Source organism: Bos grunniens, chromosome 18 (genome assembly GCF_055505025.1).
Source record: "Bos grunniens cultivar Pamir isolate PY7600 chromosome 18, Bosgru_T2T1.0, whole genome shotgun sequence".
Lineage (NCBI taxonomy): Eukaryota > Metazoa > Chordata > Mammalia > Artiodactyla > Bovidae > Bos > Bos grunniens.
The window spans coordinates 8,091,302-8,112,024 of record NC_141182.1 but is presented as its reverse complement, the minus strand read 5'-3'; the positions used below and the strand labels follow the sequence as shown (position 1 = coordinate 8,112,024).

Below are 20,723 nucleotides of genomic sequence, written 5' to 3'. Positions count from 1 at the left end.
TGACACAGAAGACATCTAAGTGACTTTCCTTCCCCTCAGCTGCAAAGGCTAGTCTCCAATAAGAGCAAAGAAACCTGCTCAGACAGGATATATGAGAATGCAATGCTCAGGGAGTCATGCTTCACAGGAACTCCAGGGAGGGCAGTTCATGGGCATTACTCACACTGTTTCCAATGATTCCCGTCAAACCGGGCAGCTCCCAAGAGCAGAGGGCGGCGGGCTCAGCAGTGCGTATGCCCACAGAGGCCCCCCTGATGACGTCTGCACTGCGGGGAGTCTGTCTTACGGATGCGCCCTCTCAAGTCTTCATGAGCTCCTAAAAGCCATACCCAAAATGGGCCTTTTGGGCAGGAATCTCAGGGCAGTGACACTGGTCAGTACGCTACCACGATGGTGGACACTGATCATCCTGCGTCTGCCCAAACCCACAAAATGCACACCAAGGGTGAAGCCTAGTGTCAACCATGGACCCTGGGTGGTGAAGGGGAAGTGGAGGGTCGTCGGTCGTGACCGAGGCTCCCCTCTGGTGGGGGAGGATTTGCACGCGTGCCGGTAGGCGGCTATGGAACCTCTCTCTTCCTCTGTTTTCCTATGAAATTCACTCTAAAAAGAAAGTCTACTTTTCAAATGATTTTTGTTTTTAGTCCCAGTTGACTTCATGATATACGTATGTGCAGGCAATATTTCCATCAACCGACGGCATCCTCTCAGGACAAGGCTTGCTTTTTGGCAGCTGGGAATGCAGGAACCCATCTATCTCCCGGCTCCCACCCACTGAGAACTCCATCCACCCGGGGGACATGCATTTGCACAGACGCCTGACACGTGACCACGCGTCCCAGAGGGAGGCCCAAGGAGACCCTGGGGTGCGCAGCGGGATACGAAGCAGCTGCAAAGAACAACCTCTAGGAACCCCCCCACATGGCACCTGGACCTACACGGGCCAGCTGATCCCCACGACGCTCCACCTACAGGGCCCTGCAAAGGCAACGGGCAGTGAGGAGAGAAACCAGAGAGAGCTCAGGTCATGGTGTTGTGTGACCCGTCTGGGAACTGCCACCAGCGCAGGGGGTGCCATGAAAAAAACCAGAAATGGGGAGCAGGGTCACATTTCTCTATTACTCTTAAGAATTGAACATGATTACAAGAGTGGGTCCAATGTTATTTTCCTTTGTTATTTCCTTTAATTTCCTCTAATCATTTCTCTCTGCATCCCAGTCTTTTTTTTTTTCTACTCAGAGAGAGTGTGGTTTTTACTTATTTACCATCAAAACTTTTCCCCTCATATAGATCCTGGCATGACTCATAATTCTAATGGATTTTAAGAGTAGCTCCCCAACCTGCTTCCCGGAGAGCTTTTACAGATAAAGCAGGTCCTAGACCGATGATGTCAGGTCCAAGACAGTGTATATTTTCAAAGTTTCCCAGCTTAGTCTGATGTGTGCCCTCCTGCCTGGAATATTCTGTCTGCCTCCCACTTGCCTGATTAGGGGAAGATTTACTCCTTCACTGACTTTAGGTCTCTGCTCCGGTAACACCCACAAAGAGCGGCCCAGGTACTGTGTTATCTAAAATAACACCCCTTTCCCCTCCCTGCTTTATTTCTCTTCCTAGAATTTGCCACTATTAAATAGACGGTGTTTGTCTCATGCCTATGCCTCTGAAAGCAAGGACTCTGGCTCCCTGCTCTACCCCATCAAGCGTCTGAAGGGGATGTGGGAAACATCAGGGACTTGGTAACAGCACACAGCCAGTGGGTTTCAGCGCTGCAGTGATCAGCTACTGTGCTCATCCGGGTCCAAAACAAAAGCAGCACCAGTGTTCAGAAACCGGTGTTCTGAACCAGTGTTCAGAAAGCAGACGTGCGTCCAGCCACGCAGCTGGACGCTCCCCTGCATGGCGCCCGCAGGCTGGTCCACACTGGGGGAAGGGGACGCTCTCGCCAGCCTCTGCCCCGGGTGTGCTGCAGTCAGCAATTCAAGAACTGAAAGCTCAAACGTTCCACCACCCAGAGGCCCCCGAGGAAATCATCGGCCTTTGTGCTGAGGCCCAAATGGACACTGGCTGAAGGGGAGGCCTGTCCTCTGTGCATAAGCCCAAATGCCTGCTTCAGTGCCGTCCCCGCACATCTCTGGTGCACCGCGCAGAAAATTAGCAGCTACAGAGTGATGGGCACGTATGAAGCTTAGGAAAGGGTTCCAGAAAACCAAAGGTTACTGTTTGGGTGTCTGCCCACCCACCCAGCCCCCAGTAATGAGGCCAAAGCAGAGCCACTTCGTCACAGAGGATGCCTCCACGGTCTCCACCCGCCCCGACTACCTCCCTGACCCAGAGCCCGCGAGGATTCACAAAAACGCTTTCCATCTTCCTCCTCTTATCACATCATCCGCTCTGAAGACGAAATACAGCGTTTCATATTTAGATCTGCTCTGAGTAACCACATCCAGTGACATCAATATCTGGAAGAAATATGAAAACACAAAATATCTGCCTTCCAGAGTCGTGTGATTTGAACAAAAGAGAAATCTATCTTAGGGAAGATGATGTCTCCTGAAATAAGAGAATGTGGAAAAGTGTGAAGTACCCCTCAAACAGGGACAGCTCAAGGAAACTGCAGAGTGAGAGTCAGGGTGTGAGTCTGGGGGACAGGGAGGGCGGGACGGTGGGTGTACACGACCGTAGGGGACATTAATTATTCCTGCAGAAATGCAGCAATCGCCAGAGGGAAAGATGTACAGACTACAAAAACCAAACCCATAAAAATGGTGACTCTGTTTTGCACGGCATTCAGCACTGGACATGGATTTAAAAACTGGACCTCAACCAGCTGGTGGTCCCACCCTTGAGAAACTGACCAGCCCCACTTCTAACCACGGTTTAATGTCAGTGAAACGAAATGGTGCTGGCCATTTCTAGGAGTCTTGAGTTTTAAACTTGCTCATCTGAAGCCTCTGGATGAAGTACCCATTACTTTATTCTACAATAAATGCTTTGTCCCAGTCTGCTGAAAGCCTGTTTCTCCCTCTGCTGTTCTTATCGTGGTAATCGTTTGATTTCCTGCCCAGCTGCTTACCCCTAAAATTTAGAAGACTTGACTAATAAAATACAGAAGGAGTGACAGTTACACAGGGTACTTGGATGCTGAAACTAGGGAGGGAAAGTTGGTGGGGAATAGAATGTTCACATAACCTCCAAGTCTCACCCCTTAAGTTACATGTTAATTACAATGAAAGGCGTGAGATTAACCCAGGAGACACCATCTCTAACCATGTGATCAAACCAACACTGACAACGTCGGGACAAGTGGCTATCCCGGGCCCCTGATGCCACGCACCCAGGACGCGCCACTGCCCCTGCGCTGTTCTGGACAAAAACACATAGTAACGTGAGGAAGAACTAAAGAGCCTCTTGATGAAAGTGAAAGAGGAGAGTGAAAAAGCTGGCTTAAAGCTCAACATTCAGAAAACGAAGATCATGGCATCCAGTCCCATCACTTCATGGGAAATAGATGGGGAAACAGTGGACACAGTGGCTGACTTTATTTTGGGGGGGCTCCAAAATCACTGCAGATGGTGACTGCAGCCATGAAATTAAAAGACACTTACTCCTTGGAAGGAAAGTTATGACCAACCTAGATAGCATATGCAAAAGCAGAGACATTACTTTGCCAACAAAGGTTCATCTAGTCAAGGCTATGGTTTTTCCTGTGGTCATGTATAGATGTGAGAGTTGGACTGTGAAGAAGGCTGAGCACCGAAGAATTGATGCTTTTGAACTGTGGTGTTGGAGAAGACTCTTGAGAGTCCCTTGGACTGCAAGGAGATGCAACCAGTCCATCCTAAAGGAGATCAGTCCTGGGTGTTCACTGGAAGGACTGATGTTGAAGCTGAAACTCCAATACTTTGGCCACCTGATGAGAAGAGCTGACTCATCTGAAAAGACCCTGATGCTGGGAAAGATTGAGGGCAGGAGGAGAAGAGGATGACAGAGGATGAGATGGTTGGAAGGCATCACCGACTCGATGGACATGAGTTTGACTAAATTTTGGGAGTTGGTGATGGACAGGAAGGCCTGGCAGGCTGCAGTCCATGGTGTCGCAAAGAGTCGGACACGACTGAGCGACTGAACTGAACTGAACCTCAAATGAATTTTAAGAAATCAAGTAGACCCAAGTTGAAAGACCATGCAGGAGAATCTGCACTTCACCTGGAGGGGAAATGGAGAAACCTCTTTACTTGAAATAATTTTGGACTCACGGGAAAGTTTTAAGTTGTAGGGTTCTTGTATACCCTTCATGGAGCATATCTACTAATGTTAATAAACTTACATGATCTTTAAAAAAAAAAAAGATTTTATAAAACAAACTTACGGCTGCTAGTGGGAAGGGATAGTTAGGGAGTTTGGGATGGCCATGGACACTGCTGTGTTTAAATGGATAACCAACAGGGACCTGCTGCACAGCACAGGGAACTCTGCTCAGTGTCACATGGCAGCCTGGATGGGGGCGCTTGGGGGAGAGTGGATACGTGTATATGGATGGCTGAGTCCCTCTGCTGTCATCTGAAACCATCACAACATGTTAGTCAGCTATGCCCCAATACAAAACACTCAAAAGAAAAAGTTTTTATTTTTAATTTTTTTAAACTGAAGTAGCATTGATTTACAATGTTGTGTCAGTTTGGGGTGTCCAGCAAAGTGATCCAGTTATTCATACATATATATTTTTTTCAGTCTCTTTTCCTTTACAGGTTGCTGCAAAATACTGAATAGAGTTCTATACTGTGCTATACTGCAGGTCCATATTGTCTGCCTATTTTATATGTAGTAGTGGTATACGCTGATCCCAAATTCTTAAATTTATCCCTTCTCTCCCCTTTGGTAACCATAAGTTTGTTTTCTATTTCTGTGGCTCTCTTTCTGTTTTGTAAATAAGTTCATTTATATCCTTATCTTTTAGATTCCACATATAAGCCACATCATTTGACCTTTGTCTTCCTCTAACTCACGTAATCTTAGTACAATGACCAAAGCTAAGAAATAAAGACTGGCACAATACTATTAAGTTCATTCAGATTTAAGCAGCTTTCCCCATAACGTCCTTTCTCTGTTCTGGGACCCAACCCAGGGTTCCAAACTGCACTCAGCTGTTGTGGCCCTAACCTGCGACTCTTCCTCAATCTTTCTTCACCATTCGAGACCTGACACTTTGGTGAACCCTAGTCAATTATTTTGTACAATGTCCCTGAACTTGAACTGAATTTCTTATGATTAGACTGAGGTTGAGCATTTCTGACAGGGACACTACCAGACTGACACTGTGTCCTTCACATCAGGGAGAACATGATGTCAATGTGTTGTTACTGCTGACCTTAACCATGGCCACTTGGTTAGGTGATGTTTGTTGGGTTTCTCCACTGTAAGTTACCATTTTCCCCTTTGTAATTAATAAATACATTGGGGGAGCTAAGATGAGAATATGCAAATATCCTTTTTCTCCTCAAAGTCTTGCCCACTAATTTTAGTTGCCACTGGTAGCTCTTGCCGGCAACATTAACGTGGTGTTCAACTGACAGTTTCTGATTCTCTTATCCTGCTTCTACATTAACTAATTGAGCTTCTTCTGTAAGAAAGGACTGTCTCTTCTCCCCCATTTATTTCTTTATCCATCCTCAGATACATCAGTGTTTCTTTATTCTATGGATTATAATCCAACGTTATTGTTATTCATTTTCTTGCTCAAATCGTTCCAGCTTTGGCCATCAAGACTTCTTTCAGGGCAGCTCCACGTTCCTGCTAAAAGCCTCTATGTTCTTTTGAGCCCCTCCTTACTTGCTGGCACAAATACTTCAGGCACACAGTCTATTTTTCCTGCCCCAGTGCCTGAATCAACCACATCCCCAAAGACACTGGGGTTTCGAACATTATCTAATTACACTCTAGAAACATCACTCTGGCGGCAGCTTTGGGAGACGGGTGGAGCCTGAGCATAGAGGCAGACAGGCCAGCAGGGAGCCTGCCACAACTCAAAAACAGTGGAAGCTAGAACCCAAGTGGTGGCGATGGCAGAGAGGAGACGCTTCCAGAGACTTGAGAGGATGAAACGGCAGGTCTTGGCGTTAACGTGACGCTGCAGGGAAAGGGAGGAGGTGGCCTCCCCGAGGACTCCCCCGGGTCCTCCTGGAGAGCCTGGTAGGACAGCAGCCACCACAGCGGACGAAGAACCACCCGCCTGGGGGTAGAGGGAGCAGGCCGGGCCGGGCTTGGGGTGGCTGCACGCCCGGCCGTCAGATGGACGCGCTTGGGGCTCAGGCCAGAGGAGGAGATGAGACAGCGGAGGGGAGAGGGCAGGGCGAGGACACAGCCGGTGCCGCACCACGTCTGGGGACAGACGGGGGACCAGAAAAGGAGGCTGGGGGAATGGGACAAGAGGTGTCGAGAGCACGGTAAACCAAGGACGACACACACAGCAGACAGGTCGAGGAGGACGGGCACTTAAAAGTTTTCACCTAAGTCAGAAGGAGAAGAAATGCCATAAGGTATCAGTTATACGTGGACTCTGAAATAGGACACACACGAACCTATCTATGAAACGGAAACAGAGACAGAACCGACTGCTGGTGGCCGAGGGCGGGGCGCCGGCGAGGGTGGAGTGGGCGGCGGGGGCTAGCCGACGGAAGCTCTTATCCGTGGAGTGGGCACACAGCAAGGCCCTACGGGACAGCACGGGGAACTCTACTCACTACTCCATGAGAAACCGCAATGAAAAAGAACGTGTGTATATGTGTAACTGAATCACTCTGCTGTATGGCAGAAATTAACACAACATTGTAAACCAACTCTAAAAAAATTTTGTTTTTACCTGATTTGGCCATTATATTTAGCAGTTTTAGAAGAACAGTTTTAATGGAGTGAGAAGACAGGCGCCTACGGGCAGAGGTTGACACCAAGGACGAGATACATACACGCTTCCTTCACAGACTGTCGGCACAAAGTCAAGAAAATCGTGCACTTGTTGGAAGAGGATGCAGAGTGTGTTTGCTTTTATCAGAAGCATTTATTTAACATTTGTGCATTGCCTATGTACTGGGTGCTGGAAAGGACTTAAGCATACTTTTATGTTCAGAAAAAGGAGCCAGAAAGGAATGAAAATTATTACCATTTTTTTTTTAAGAACGAGGAAAAGGATACACTACAGAATGTCCTAGAAGGAAGAGATGAATATGGGGGCAGGGGGACAGAGCCAGGGAAGACTAACCTTGACTGTCAGCCTCTGCTCTCTGAAGACTGGCATGCAGATCATCACACAATATGTAAATAGCACTAAAGACGATCTCCAGAGTTAAAGATTTCATATCCAAATTTTAAAAAGATACTCTAGATCACGGCTGACACACTACAAACCACAGCCTGTTTTTGTATGCCCTTTCAACTAAAAAATTTTTTTTTATATTTTAAAAGATTGTTGTTGAAACAAGAAACAAAGAATATGTGACTGAGATTGGATACAGACTGGAAAGCCTAAAATATTTCTGACCCTTTAGAGAAAAGTTTGCCAAACCCTGCTCTAAATATTTTCACAATAGCAAACATATAACATTTAAAAATTCAGCCTAAAAAAATAGTAATGATATGCAAAAGAGTAATAACTTTGAGAAACAACCTGGAAAAGTGACCAGGCAATGGCAATAAATATAAAGGAAAAAAAAAAAAAATCAGATACATACTGTCAGGGTCTTGATATGATAATCCAGTCTTCCTGGACAGTAATCTGGCCTCATATAACAAGAACAAATCTGCTCTATCTTCAGATACAGATATGCCTGGGACAAAGTCCCTAATGTGGGTTTACCCACAAAAAATACAAGAAAAAGAACCAAGAATTTTGTTTTTTTTTCTAACTTGTTTATAGTGCTACTATTCAGGAGAAAAAAAAGAACTGAAAATTAAAAGGTCAAAGGGGAATGATGAAGCAAATTATATGGAACATCAATGATGTCATAATAAATAACTATTAAAAATGATTATGGGCATTACCTTGAGATATAAGAGGGATACAAAATGACTTCAAATGAAAAGATGACTCAGAAATCACATATATATGTGTGTGTATAGAGAGAGAGATTGCAACTGTGACACTATATTAGTGCACTGTTCAAAACCGGAACTCTGGCAGATGTAAATAACTGAACTCTGATGTGGTTTCCCATAAAACCTTTTGTATGAAAAAAAAAAGATTCTTAAAATGTAAATCCAGTTCTTATATGTTTCAAAGTAAAGCAGTCAATAAAAAGTTACCTTTTAAAAGACAAGGTTTGAAAACGCATGTTAAAACTTTAAGATGAGTTCAAAGACAGAACCATGACGCAGCAACTTGAGAAGCAGAAAATTCTTCTAGGATGAAACAAGCCTGATTCCTTGTTCTGGTCACACCCTGGCCTTCTAGAAATAAAAGAAAGACATTCATGCCTCAACCTGTCAAACAATTCCAGATTTTCTACTTGGGTAAGATTTTTCAGGTGCTGCTTAGGAGAGGCTCCTCCTGTAACCTTAAGAGCCCATGGAAACGGCCATCTCAAGAGGAAACCCCTTTGGTTTGGGGGCACTCTTTTTTCTTTTTGGCTGCACCACATGGCTCGTGGGATCTTAGTTCCCGACCAGGGATCGAACTCACAACCCCTGTGTTGGAAGCTCCGAGTCTTAACCACTGGACCACTGGAGTGGTTGGGGGCACTCTTGGGGGCACTCTCACAAGTCTTCTCTAATTAAAAACTGGCAGATCTGGTTCTTCTTTGCTGCCGCACACAAATGGCACTGAATACTATTGAAATTTCTTATCACAGAAGTAGGTCCGTATTTCTCCTCACTTTCTGTTCCCTCTTCTCATAGAGTCAGAAGGAAGGTCTGCCTTTTCCAAGGCAAAATGGAACTCCTGATTTAAATTCAAAGGAGAAGTAAGAATTTATATGAATGTATTTTCATGTCTTTGTATTCTTCCTTTCAAAGCAGTTCAAACCAAAGCATTAAACGATGCTTAAGAAACTTTTCTTTTTGTAAAAAAAAAAAAAAGATAGTGGGAGTAGGAAAACAAAAACCCACTACGGCCTGAAATACACCCCCACCCCACCCCCGCAGCCCGCCACTGCCCTTTCAGTTCCCTTTAATAATGAGAGACAGCTCACGATGACTTTCACTTCAGCATCTCAAAACACTCTTTCTGTTTCTGGCGCCTCCTTCATTTATAATCTGTTAATAAATGTCTCTAAACAACCTGAAGCTGAAAATGCCTTCCAAAATGTTGTCACGGGAATGAATGCTTCTCTATTAATTCTTTAGTCATGTTGTGACAAAAGCTCTCTCTCTGGAGCTACTACTTTTGAAGAAAGAATTTGGTTCCTGCTCCCAGGTTTCTTGGCACCAGAAATGGGACTTTGTTGAGCTTGATCGCGCCATCTAAAGCGGTACAAAACTCAAGACTCTCTTCTGGGTTAAAATCTGTCCTAAGATGGTTTATTCTGCCCCTCTCCCCCAGTCCCCGATACACGTTCAGCTATATAGTAAAATGCCTCGGCCAAAAGCTTCATCTCACTTCCAAGACATAGCATCCTGAACTCTCATCTCCGACTTCCTCATCGGCACTTAGACTGCAGGCAACTCAATTCTCTTACCTACAGACTTATAATGGATCTAGTGCCTCTGGCCCTGGAGATAAAAGACGCTCTAAGGGCACCCAGTCCATCTGTCTGTTCTGTTTCTCCTTACTGAATCAGACAGACACATGCGGCACTGAAGGTACACACCATCCACCACAGAGAAGCCTGTAGGAGGGAGCGATTATTTGGCAGAACGGGAAAAATATTACAAAAGAAGGGATATTGGGTCCTGAAGGATGGAAAGGAATAAAAAGCAAGAGGTCAAGAGAGGCAGAGATGAGAAACGCATATATTCACAGATATGTGTCACACTCTGTAGAAGCTGCAACAACTAGAAGAGCCTGATTAAAGTGTTTCTGGAGCAACGCTACCTTGAACCGGACGCCTCAGAGACCGATCGTAGTCCTCCCCATTCTTCACAGGCAGCTGGGCTCAAAACCTGTTAGCTCTTCCTTCTTCCTTCAGGCTAATTCCTGCATCCAAATAGCAGTCGGTTGATTTCTCCTTTAACGTCTACCTTGGCCACGACTGACATGGGGGCCTGGGTGCTGGGGCCTGAATCAGTCAGCAACTCTGTGGCCCTGGGAACAACCACCCACCAAGCTACCTTCTCAGAGCACAGCCCGTTCCCATTACTGGTGTAATACTACTGCTGAACGACTGAGTAAAACTCTAGACGAACTGGCCGGGCACTGGAGAACACCATCCCAACTGGCCGTCTACCGCACTTCGCACCACTCCAGTCCAGCCCCCAGTCCAGCCCGCACGGCGTGCTGACCACCGTGAGCACACACCTGGCCCCTGCACGCACACCTGTGCTACCCGGGACCTTCTCTTTGCCCCTCTCTTCACCTGCCCCACCCAGCCTTCTACCTCTAACTCATCCCCAAGGCCAGGCTCCACTGTTTCCTCCTTGGCACCTTAAGGGTCAAGCAAGTGGCCCCTCCTCCTTGGAACGCCTGTGGCTGGAAGTACCTGTACCATTAAAACAGCCTCGGTTCCACACTTGGTCCTTTCACACCTGAGCTGTAAGCTCTGAGGACAGAGCCTGTACTTGACAGAGTCTTTGAGAGCTGTGCTTCATTGCCCAGGAAGTGATGGCCAGCGTTGTTCATGACAGGACGTGAACCAGGGCTCTCCTGGCTCTTCCCTTTTTCTCACCAAGTCCTACTGCTAATCCCTCTACTCCAGCCGCTCCGACTCCACTGATGAAGCCAAGCCCAGGGAACTCCTATGTCCTGTCTGAACCATTCTCAGTTCAGTTCAGTTGCTCATTTGCGTCCAAGTCATTGTGACCCCATGGACTGCAGCACGCCAGGCTTCCCTGTCCATCACCAACTCCTGACGTTTGCTCAAACTCATGTTCATCAAGTCAGTGATGCCATGCAACCATCTCATCCTCCATTGTCCCCTTCTTCTCCTGCCCTCAATCTCTCCCAGCATCAGGGTCTTTTCCAATTAGTCAGTTCTTCATGTCAGGTGGCCAATGCATTGGAGTTTCAGCTTCAGTATGAGTCCTTCCAATGAATATTTAGGAGTGATTTCCTTTAAGACTGACTGGTTTGACCTCCTTGCAGTCTAAGGGACTCTCAAGAGTCTTCCCCAACACCACAATTTGGAAGCATCAATTCTTTGGCACTCAGCCTTCTTTATGGTCCAACTCTCACATCCATACAGGACTACTGGAAAAACCATAGCTTTGACTAGATGGACCTTTGTCGGCAAACTAATGTCTCTGCTTTTTAATACGCTGTTTAGGTTGGTCATAGCTTTTCTTCCAAGGAGCAAGCATCTTTTAATTTCATGGCTGCAGTCACCATCTGCAGTGATTTTGGAACCCCAAAAATAAAGTCTGTCACTGTTTTCATTGTTTCCCCATCTATTTGCCATGAAGTGATGGGACCAGATGCCATGATCTTAGTGTTTTGAATGTTGAGTTTTAAGTCAGCTTTTCACTCCATTCTTTCGCTTTCATCAAGGGGCTCTTTAGTCCTTCACTTTCTGCCGTAAGGAAGGTGGCATCTATGTATCTGAGATGCATATCTGATTGCGTATTCTCCCGGAAATCTTGATTCCAGCTTGTGCTTCACCCAGCCCAGCATTTCGCATGATGAACCATTCTAGCACCCTCCAAAATGCCTCTCATCAACGCCTGACCTAAACTCTTCTGATAAAATCTAAACTATCTCACACAGACTAAACTATATTGGAAAAAAAGTTTGCGGTCCCTTTCCTGTATCTGCCACCTGCCCAGCCAGCTCCCAACATACAGCCCTCTGGGAAGTGTTCCAGCGGGAGCTGGGCCTTGGTGGGGGTAGTGTGCACACCGCTCTGAACTCAGGGCTATGAGGCCCTGCTGCCCCCAGTCTGGATTCCTGCAGCTCCACCAACTGCGCATCATCTCCTTGGGCTGGTGTTCCAATCCAATCGTGAATCAGATCACAGCACTTCGGTTCCCTCTGCTCTCCCTGTGGCCCCCAGCTCTGCCCACACTGACTCTCCCTCCTCCACACCCCCTCCAGATCTCAGGTTAGACAGCTCTTCCTCAGAGTGGTGCTCCCCCACCTGGTCCACCCCTCCCATCTCTCTGTAACGAGATCTCTTCATTGAGATCTCTTCATTGTCTGCCTCGCCAGCCGAAGTCCACGGATCCAGAGCCCTGGAGGCCCAGGGCATGGCAGCACTGTGCATAAATGCAATGCTCAAGAAAAGTTTAATGAATGATCAAGCATTTAGGAAACTTTTGACCAAGGATCTATATTCTCTACTTAAAAACAGCTGTTTCTGCAAATGTAATGAATGGGGGTTACTAACACAGTAGCGAATGATTAGATGAGTCATTTAAGTATACTTTTTAGAGCAGACTTTCAGAAGTAAATCCTCTGAAAATAAAATCAATCTCTTCTTTTTCCGTTCTTGAAATTCTGGTACTACCACACCACACAATATCGTGTAAAATTAAGTGAACATCAAAGATAACTTAACAAGCTCACAAGCTCACAAGCACATGGGTTAAAGGGTGATGACATTTCTAGAGAATGTTCTGACAGCTGCGACGGTGATGTCCGTTTTCCTAACTCCCCTTCCTATCAATAGGGAAAAAGACCAGGAAGTCAGGAAGCAGAGCCTCTCCTTTGCTTCTGCTCCACTGCAGGACTGAGAGAAATTCACAGGAAGAGAAACTCTTCCTGTGACTAACAGATGAAACATTCAAGACAACGATGGCTTCTGCTGGCCTCCAACTCAGCCCACTGAAGCAAAAGTGGGCTCTAGAGAGGAGAGAGCAGCAAACAGTGATCACTGACTTTGCTTTCTAAGGATTTTCTTGCTCTTCCCAATCCCACCTCCTCACACTGCCAGCCACTCACAGTGAATGGGCTCAAAGCGGTAGATAAGATGCAGACCAAACTCACACCTTAAATGTGAGGTTTCTCCAATTCAGAGAACTGACTGTTTTGTACAATTCAAGTGACAAAGGTCTGAAAATATTTTGAGCTCAATAATACATGACAATTTAGAATTATTCAGAGGCAGAGGCACTTGGTTACTGATGAATGTGAATGTGACTATAAAACTATGTTTTACAATATTTCTACTCACGTTAACACAAAAATTGCAAGTGCAAATGGTCTTTAAAAAGAATCACAAAATACTTATGAGCAAAAATGTACATTTAAAGTTCTATATCCATTAGCACATTAACTGTACAAAGAAAAAAAAAGCACATTGTATTGGTCTATACCCCATTACAACAGTCTATTTTTAAAAAGCAGTCTTCCCCACTTCCACTTGATACGCGCTGCCTCTTAAAGCTTTATTGCCTGAAGGCCAACTCTTTTATCTAACAAAATATTTCCCTGAGATCTTATTTTCCCTGAGTATTCTATTTTCTTAAAATCTCTGAAAGGAAGGAAAAAAAATTACAATTTATTCCCAAAGAGAATTGAAAGCAGCAAACATTAGACCATCATTCTATGGTGAAGACATTCTTTGGCAATAAACGCTGAGGAAGACAACTTCAGTCTCCGCTCTTCTGAGCACAGGGGTCAGGAACTCCAGTTGAGCGATGAAGGACATTTAGAAGGACACACTACCTTCACCCTCCACACGGCTGTGGTTGCCAGCTTTACTAGAGCCTTTGATCTCCTTCCTTCTTTGGACCCATCCTGTTTTAGGAGGCAGACAACCCATGGGAAGCACTCAGAATTCAAGGTTGCAACCGTAACCTGCTCCTTGTCACACTCACACCCTGCATCTCCACCCTTAACCTAGAATTCCAACTTACAAATTATTCATTTATATCATAGCTCGAGCATACAAAATGATAGACTTGTGTTCTTCCAAAGGATGATGCCACTCCCCAAAGGACTCAGAAGCAAAACAACTCCTTATTTGTCCTAATTATGTTTTCTTTATGGAATATAACTAGAGTTTAAGCCTCACTTTGATATCATGAGACAGACTGATTAATAGTTTAAACAACAGATAAGGTGGTTTTATAACCTAGATGCTTGGTCTATATTATCCAAACCTAAATCCTTGGATAGCAAGGAGATCAACCAGTCAATCCTAAAGAAAATCAACACTGAATATTCATTGGAAGGACTTGCTGCTGAAGCTGAAGCTCCAATACTTTGGCCACCTGATGTGAAGACCCAACTCATTGGAAAAGATCGCGCTGCTGGGAAAGACTGAAGGCAGACAGAGAAGGGGGGCAGCAGAGGATGAGATGGTTGGATGGCATCACCAACTCGATGGACATGAATCTGAATAAAGTCCAGGAGATTGCGGAGGACAATGGAGCATGGCATGCTGCAGTCCATGGGTGGCACAGAGTCAGACACCACTTAGCAACTGAACAACAAAAAATCTGCGAAGCCAGAATTCCTATGTGGAAAAGCACTTCGCTCAACTCTCTAAATTATATAATAAAAATTACTTTAAGAACACTGAAGAGAACTTGCAGAAGAAAATGGCAACTGGAAGAAGAGGCAGAAGCCAGAGGGCACAGTTAAGACAGGGAGAGGTTACCAGCTGGCATTCAGTGGTGCTCAGATTTAAAGATGCACCTCTGCCACACTGCTTTTTACTCAAAGTAACAAGTCTTGGGCAAGCTATACAATAAGTCTAAACATTCAACACTTCTCTTAATGTTAGATCCCTTAGTCTAACAAGAATTGTATTGATCTGTTTCATCATTTGAAACCTTCCAAGAACCTGTCCAGAATTGGAGCATTCGCTGCTACTAAGAGTGATAACTGCTGCCTTGTATATATAAACGCGTATCTTTCAGCTGAAACGAGTAATCTATGCTAAACTCAGACCTCCAACTTACAAGCTCTTGGTTTTCTTAGGAACCCTGAGAAAATCTTTCTTTGATCTTCTGAAAGAGAACATGCTTCAATATTGGTTTCAGAAAATCTCACATTAAGAACAAGGTTTAATCCAATACTAAAGGAAAAGGAGGAAGAAGAGGGAGGAGAGGCGGAGGAGGGGGAGGAGGAAAGAGGAGAATGGAGATGATCATTTTGAACCATGTGACTGAAGCTGTTCAGGGCAGATTTCATCTTTTTAAGCAGTTGTTAAGGATGCCTTACAGTAAACGGATAGAAACAAACAAGGCCAAACACGGCCTAGATCCATTAATAAGATGTTCAAGCCCAGTGTATTTTCCATCACCATCAGAGCGCGGCATGAGTAGGTACAGTTGATTGAAAGATTGCTCAGGATCAGTAAGCATCTCAGAACCTGGAGTTTCCAGCTGAACCCGTGAGGACTAGGAAACCTAACAGGTCACAATCACTATGCAAAACCCTTATGTAATCATTCATGAGCTGCTTTGAGACTCAAGCACAAGTGAAAGAAAAGAGACTTCAGGACTGAAAGCTTGCTCTGCACACAGCAGACAAAACTAATAGACATCAGTGCTCAGAAACTAAAGGGCGGGTTTCAAGTACCCAAGGAAAGGATGACAACAATTTCCACATTACCATGAAACTTGGACTCCCACAGGTATCATATTAGTCTCGTTAGGAAGTTTCATCAGCATCATCTATGAGTCAAATTTTAGATTTAAACAGCAAAACAGGCTCATCAATACTTAGGCCTTGGAACGCATCCAAATTAACAGCATAAAATAAACGCTCGTAACAAAAGAACTCTATAGAGCTACAGAGCTACATATGCAGCAGAATATGCAACCAAGTCCTGCATGACAAGGCAAAGGGAAGGCTGTAACATCAATGTGCAACAAAATTTAAAAAAAAAAAAAATCTTTTTAGCCATATTGCATAGCATGAGGGATCTCAGTTCCCCAATCAGGGATGGAACCTGCACCCGCGGCAGTGGAAGCTCTGAATCTGAACCACTGGACTACCAGGGAAGCCCCAACAAAACTACAGATGGTGCAATAAAGCGGTAAGACAGAGACAGACACACAGAGCAGAGCAAAACAGCACAGAGCCCGATCAACCTCCCTTCACAGAGGAGAAGACCAGACTAAGGCCCATGCAACTGTCCAAGAAGATCCAGGCTGGAGTCTAGGCCCAATGGCTCCACTCCACACCCACTAGACCAGCTTTTTCTCAAAACACAAGGGACAGAAGTCGCCATTCTTACTGTTGGCTAACTTATCACAAGGTCCAAATTCTTGGGAATCTTTCTTTCCTTTACTCTCTGGGGCTAAAAGCTAAACAAACTCCTGTTCCAACAGATTCCCTAGGAAAACCAAAATTCCCCAAAGTGGATATGGGACTGGAACCTGTACAGAGCCCTATTATACCACCACAGAACCACACGGCAATTCACTTGCAAATTCTTTCACAGACATCACACCCCAAGAGCCACAGTTTATGAAAGAGAGGAGGGCGAACTCCACACCAGATCAAGGGAATTGTGCCAGAATGAGAAGAGCCTAAGACATGAAGCAAAGCAAACTTTGCAATACTCAGGAGAAAAGGAAATTTCCTACAAGCCTCAGGGAACCTTTCCCAGAAGGTCTCATGGTTGCTGAGAAAGGAAAGGGTTGCTGCGGGTTGTCATTATAGCTCTGAATTCAATGTCATCATTCTTAAAGGTCGTCAGCTACGTTTAGATTGTTTTTTTGCCAACAAACCGAAGTGAAAATACCATTCAGGGATCATGAGAAAGTGCTGGGCAGAGGGCATGCCGGGAAAGCAGCATCCCACGGTAAGCTGTGGGGAGTGACGAGCTCTGGGAGTCTCTGCCCATCCTCCCTGGAGCACCTCAATCTTCGGCGGTGTGACACATGCCCCACCCAGCCTTCCTTCAGGTGATCATTAGGAGTTTGTTGCTGAATTGAGGTTTTCCTGCCTTTTTCCTTTTATAATGAAAGTCTTCTGGTGCTAAGACGATCAGGAGGAAAAACAAATGCTAAACCAAAGATAAAGCACAGGAAAAGATTAAAACCAAGTTAGGCTAAAAGACTTTTTATATGGAGTAAAAAGTATGCCAAATGATTTGCTTCAATTCCTACAGCCACAAAGTTGGATTGGTTCCCTTGGCTGATGATACAGAAACAATATATAACATTGTTTCTGAGCCACACAACTTCAGACACCTATGACACTTACTAAAACCAGGCAAACTGGAGACTTTAAACAAAACTCAGACTACCAAATTTGCAAACACCCAATCCATTCATTAATGACATCCCAGACCTAAGTGTTTGCGCTTCAAAAGGGAAAGTAAGAAACATCAAGTTCTAGAACATACCAATTCATTTTGTTTCACTATAACTCCTTAAAGTTTCATTCAAACAAAATGGACATATTATAAAAGTCCAATATAATCAGCATCAAAAATTAAACAGTTCGTTTCTAAATACTAATATAAAGTAGTCATATTACTTTGAAGAAGCCTTGAGACTGATAATTTTAAAAGAACCCCAGGAACAAATATACAGCTTCAATGACCAAATAAACCTACAGCAGTCAATCAGTCCCTGAAAAAACACATACTGACCAATTCATATTTACCTAGAAAATGTCAAAAATAACTGCCCTACCTACTGTGCAAGATGGCTGAAAATAAAAATCAAAATGAGACAGTATGTGAAAGTACTTAATAAACAAAGTCAGTAAGAGAGTTCACACAAAGACTAGTTAAACGCAAATAATGCTATAACTTGGTATCGTAAACAAGAAGGAGACTAGGTACCACTAACCTGGAGTCTGATCCTAGTTGAATCACTAAGTGCTGGTAACCTCACTGTAATATAAACCACTAATGCCCACCGTGTTCCATTTTTTTAATTGGAAGGTTAACAGAATTGGACTAGAGGGTTTGAAGTCCCTTTTGGCTCTGCTACTATGATCGCTAATATTTCTCACCTAAATTACTACTAGTATAAACTAATATTACTAAATATTATCATATGTGCCACTATGTCACAATCAGATAACCCCATCTTTCCTAACTTGGCAGATACAGCAGTGATACCTTGCCAGTGATACTTCTGGAGACCTGTGTGCAGACCTGTGAGGGGTTTAAAGCCCAGTTACCTATTTCTGCACAGGGTTGGTCCAAGATTAAATGAGAGGAAGACACATTTTATCCCTCATTGATCAGACTAGTGGGCTGAAGCCGAGATGAAGTCATCTACTGACAACTCGAAAAAGAGTGAAAGCTGGGAGCACAAAGCAGGTGCAGGGCTCTTCTCCATCAGAGACAACTGAGTGTCTGAGATGGAAATGAACCAGAACTGGTCCCCTCACGTCCAGTCGGCTGTGGCAAAAAGGAAGGCAGTCCCTGCTTCCACTCATCTGCTAACCACCAGGCACTGGTCCTTCTGCATGCCAGGGATGTGGAAATGAACAAAAGCAAAGTCCCTGGCCTCATGGAGCTTACACTGTGGTTGGGGAAGAACCACAAAGTAAATGAGTAAAATGCAGGGTATGTTATCGTGGTAAGGGCTATGGAGAAAAATGAAGCATGCCAAGGGAACAGAGAGCATGTATTTGGTGATTCACGGTTTTCTTTTAAGCCAGCTGGATGCCACTTAGAGAACGACAAGAATGCATCTAAAGTAGTTTTCCTCAGCATTTCCTCAAACAAGGAGTTCTCTGTACACAGGAAGATGCTAGCCTGCTGATCCCAATTTTATATTGATTGCTCAAAAGCTCTAAACTGCCAGCCGTGAGCTATCTGTCACGTGAGCAATCGAAACCCCACACTAACAATAACTCACCCCAAGCCCACCTTTGAAATCCACAGAGTGCAAATAGATTTTAAGAAAGAGAGCCAGGAAGAGCCAGAAGTTACCAGAAATTAGTTGAAATGCTTCTGACGAGGCACAGATGTCTCTTAACGCACAGGTTAAAAGGCAATTTGTGTGCCGAGGTCTGCTAGGACAAGGCATTGAGTCTACAGCACACATCATTTTGCTTTTTTCTGACCTGTCAATTCTAGTGACATTCTCTACTATTAGTCTGTATTTAACGAGCTTACTGGGCAGTTTCTCCAGCTTTTAGCATTTTCTTCATCTTTTATTAAAAGAGCAACTCAGTCTGCAAGAAAGTTCCTACAACATACCAGCCCCTGCAAGATGTGATACCCTTGTATGAACACTGTCCTATCCACCTTCAAATCACCTCGTTAGTTGAGCTGACAAAACAGGCTGATCTTCGTTTTAAAATGCCTTCTCTAAATCGCTAAAATCTCATCATGGTCCTCGGGTTGTATAACAGCATCCTGAGAATGACAGTAAGTCTTTCGAAATGTGCGACAGCTTACTATAACGTCCATCTGTAAGACACTGCCCTTCTTTTTAAACGAGGACCCACAGGGGTGGCAAAGTCACTTTTGCGAAGAGCCCGGGCCTGGAGTGGAAGTGGGGGCGGGGGAGTGGGGGGGGCGGGTCGGGCCGTCCATCCTAAGAAAAACATCCCATGGGTTTTCCCTCTGCCCGCACCGGAGGGGAGGCGTGTGTTCGGCTTCTCCGTGGGAGGGGCGCTCCCTGGCCGCGTTCGCGGCGCGGGGCCCAGCCCACCGCGCGTCGATTCCGAGGCGAACGGCAAACTTAAGCCGGGATCCCCTGGCCGGGCCCCCGGCGAGGGGACAGGCTCTCCCCGGCGCCGCTCCGCCCTGCGCGCGGGTGCGGGCCCGGGTCCGGCCCAGCACGGCGTCTGGGGGCCTCGGAGGCCGGGCGGCGGGGACCCGAGGAGCGAGGGACGGCAGCGGTGGGGACTGCGGTCCAGGGTCCGCTCCAGGGAGCAGGGCCGGGCCTCGGGGCGGCTGTCCTGGGCGGGGGTGAGGCCCGGCGGCCGGGGCGTCTCCCGGGAGGCACAACGAGCCGAGAGCTGACCACAGGGACCCCGGCGGCCGGCGGGGGTTGGGGACCTGGGGCTCCGCGCCCCGCCCCCGGGCCCGGGGCTGCGCGGCCCCGCCCGGCCCCCGCCTCACCTGATGTACGGGCTGGCGGCAGCCAGGATATTCTTCTGCACCGGGATCTCCTCCCCGTCGAGGACCAGGTGCGCGTCGCAGAAGCGGGACTCCTCCCGGAACGAGCTCAGCGCGCGCAGCAGGCGCGTGGCGTGCTGAGGGTCGGACACGGCGCTGCCCTCGGCCATCGCGGCACCCGCTCCTCCGCCCGCCCGTGGGGGCTCTGGAAGTCGCCCCGCCGGACCCCGCGAGCCGCCTGCGCTCGGCGCGCGCCCAGTCCGCTCGGCCCCGCGCTCGGCGAAGCGAGATCCAGCCCAAGCCTCCGGAACGCGCTTGCGCCGTCCGCCCTGCGAGCGGCCGGCGCCTTTAAGGAGCCGCGGCGTTGCGTCATTTTTCCGCGACGCCCCCGTGCCCTCCTCTCTCTCTCTCTCCGTCCCGCCCTCCGTCGCCGGAGGCGGCCAATCAGAAGCCTCGTTCCCCTCCAGTATGCCCCGATCCCGGAACTGGCGCTGCCTGGGCGCGGGTCGGCGGCTGAGAGCTATCTCTGCAGCGCTGGAAGGGTGTGCGCGCGCCGGCGCTCCAGGGTTAAGTCCGTGGCTCTGGCGCCGTGAATCTGAATCCGAGCCTCGGTTCCTCCGCTCACTAGCCGTGTGACCATGGGTAAGGTGCCCA

General features: G+C 46.5%; 1 protein-coding gene across 2 annotated transcripts in view; it reads right to left on the bottom strand.

Moving 5' to 3' along the window:
• The window catches only part of GAN (gigaxonin), a 46,240-nt gene extending 25,849 nt beyond the window's left edge, over window positions 1-20,391 (bottom strand). For both annotated transcript variants that reach the window (XM_086350043.1, XM_086350045.1), the window contains exon 1: window positions 20,073-20,391. In XM_086350043.1, the coding sequence (XP_086206169.1) occupies window positions 20,073-20,239 (167 nt within the window). In that variant the 5' untranslated portion in view covers window positions 20,240-20,391. The remainder of the gene's footprint in view (window positions 1-20,072) is intronic.
• Window positions 20,392-20,723: the final 332 nt, after the last annotated feature.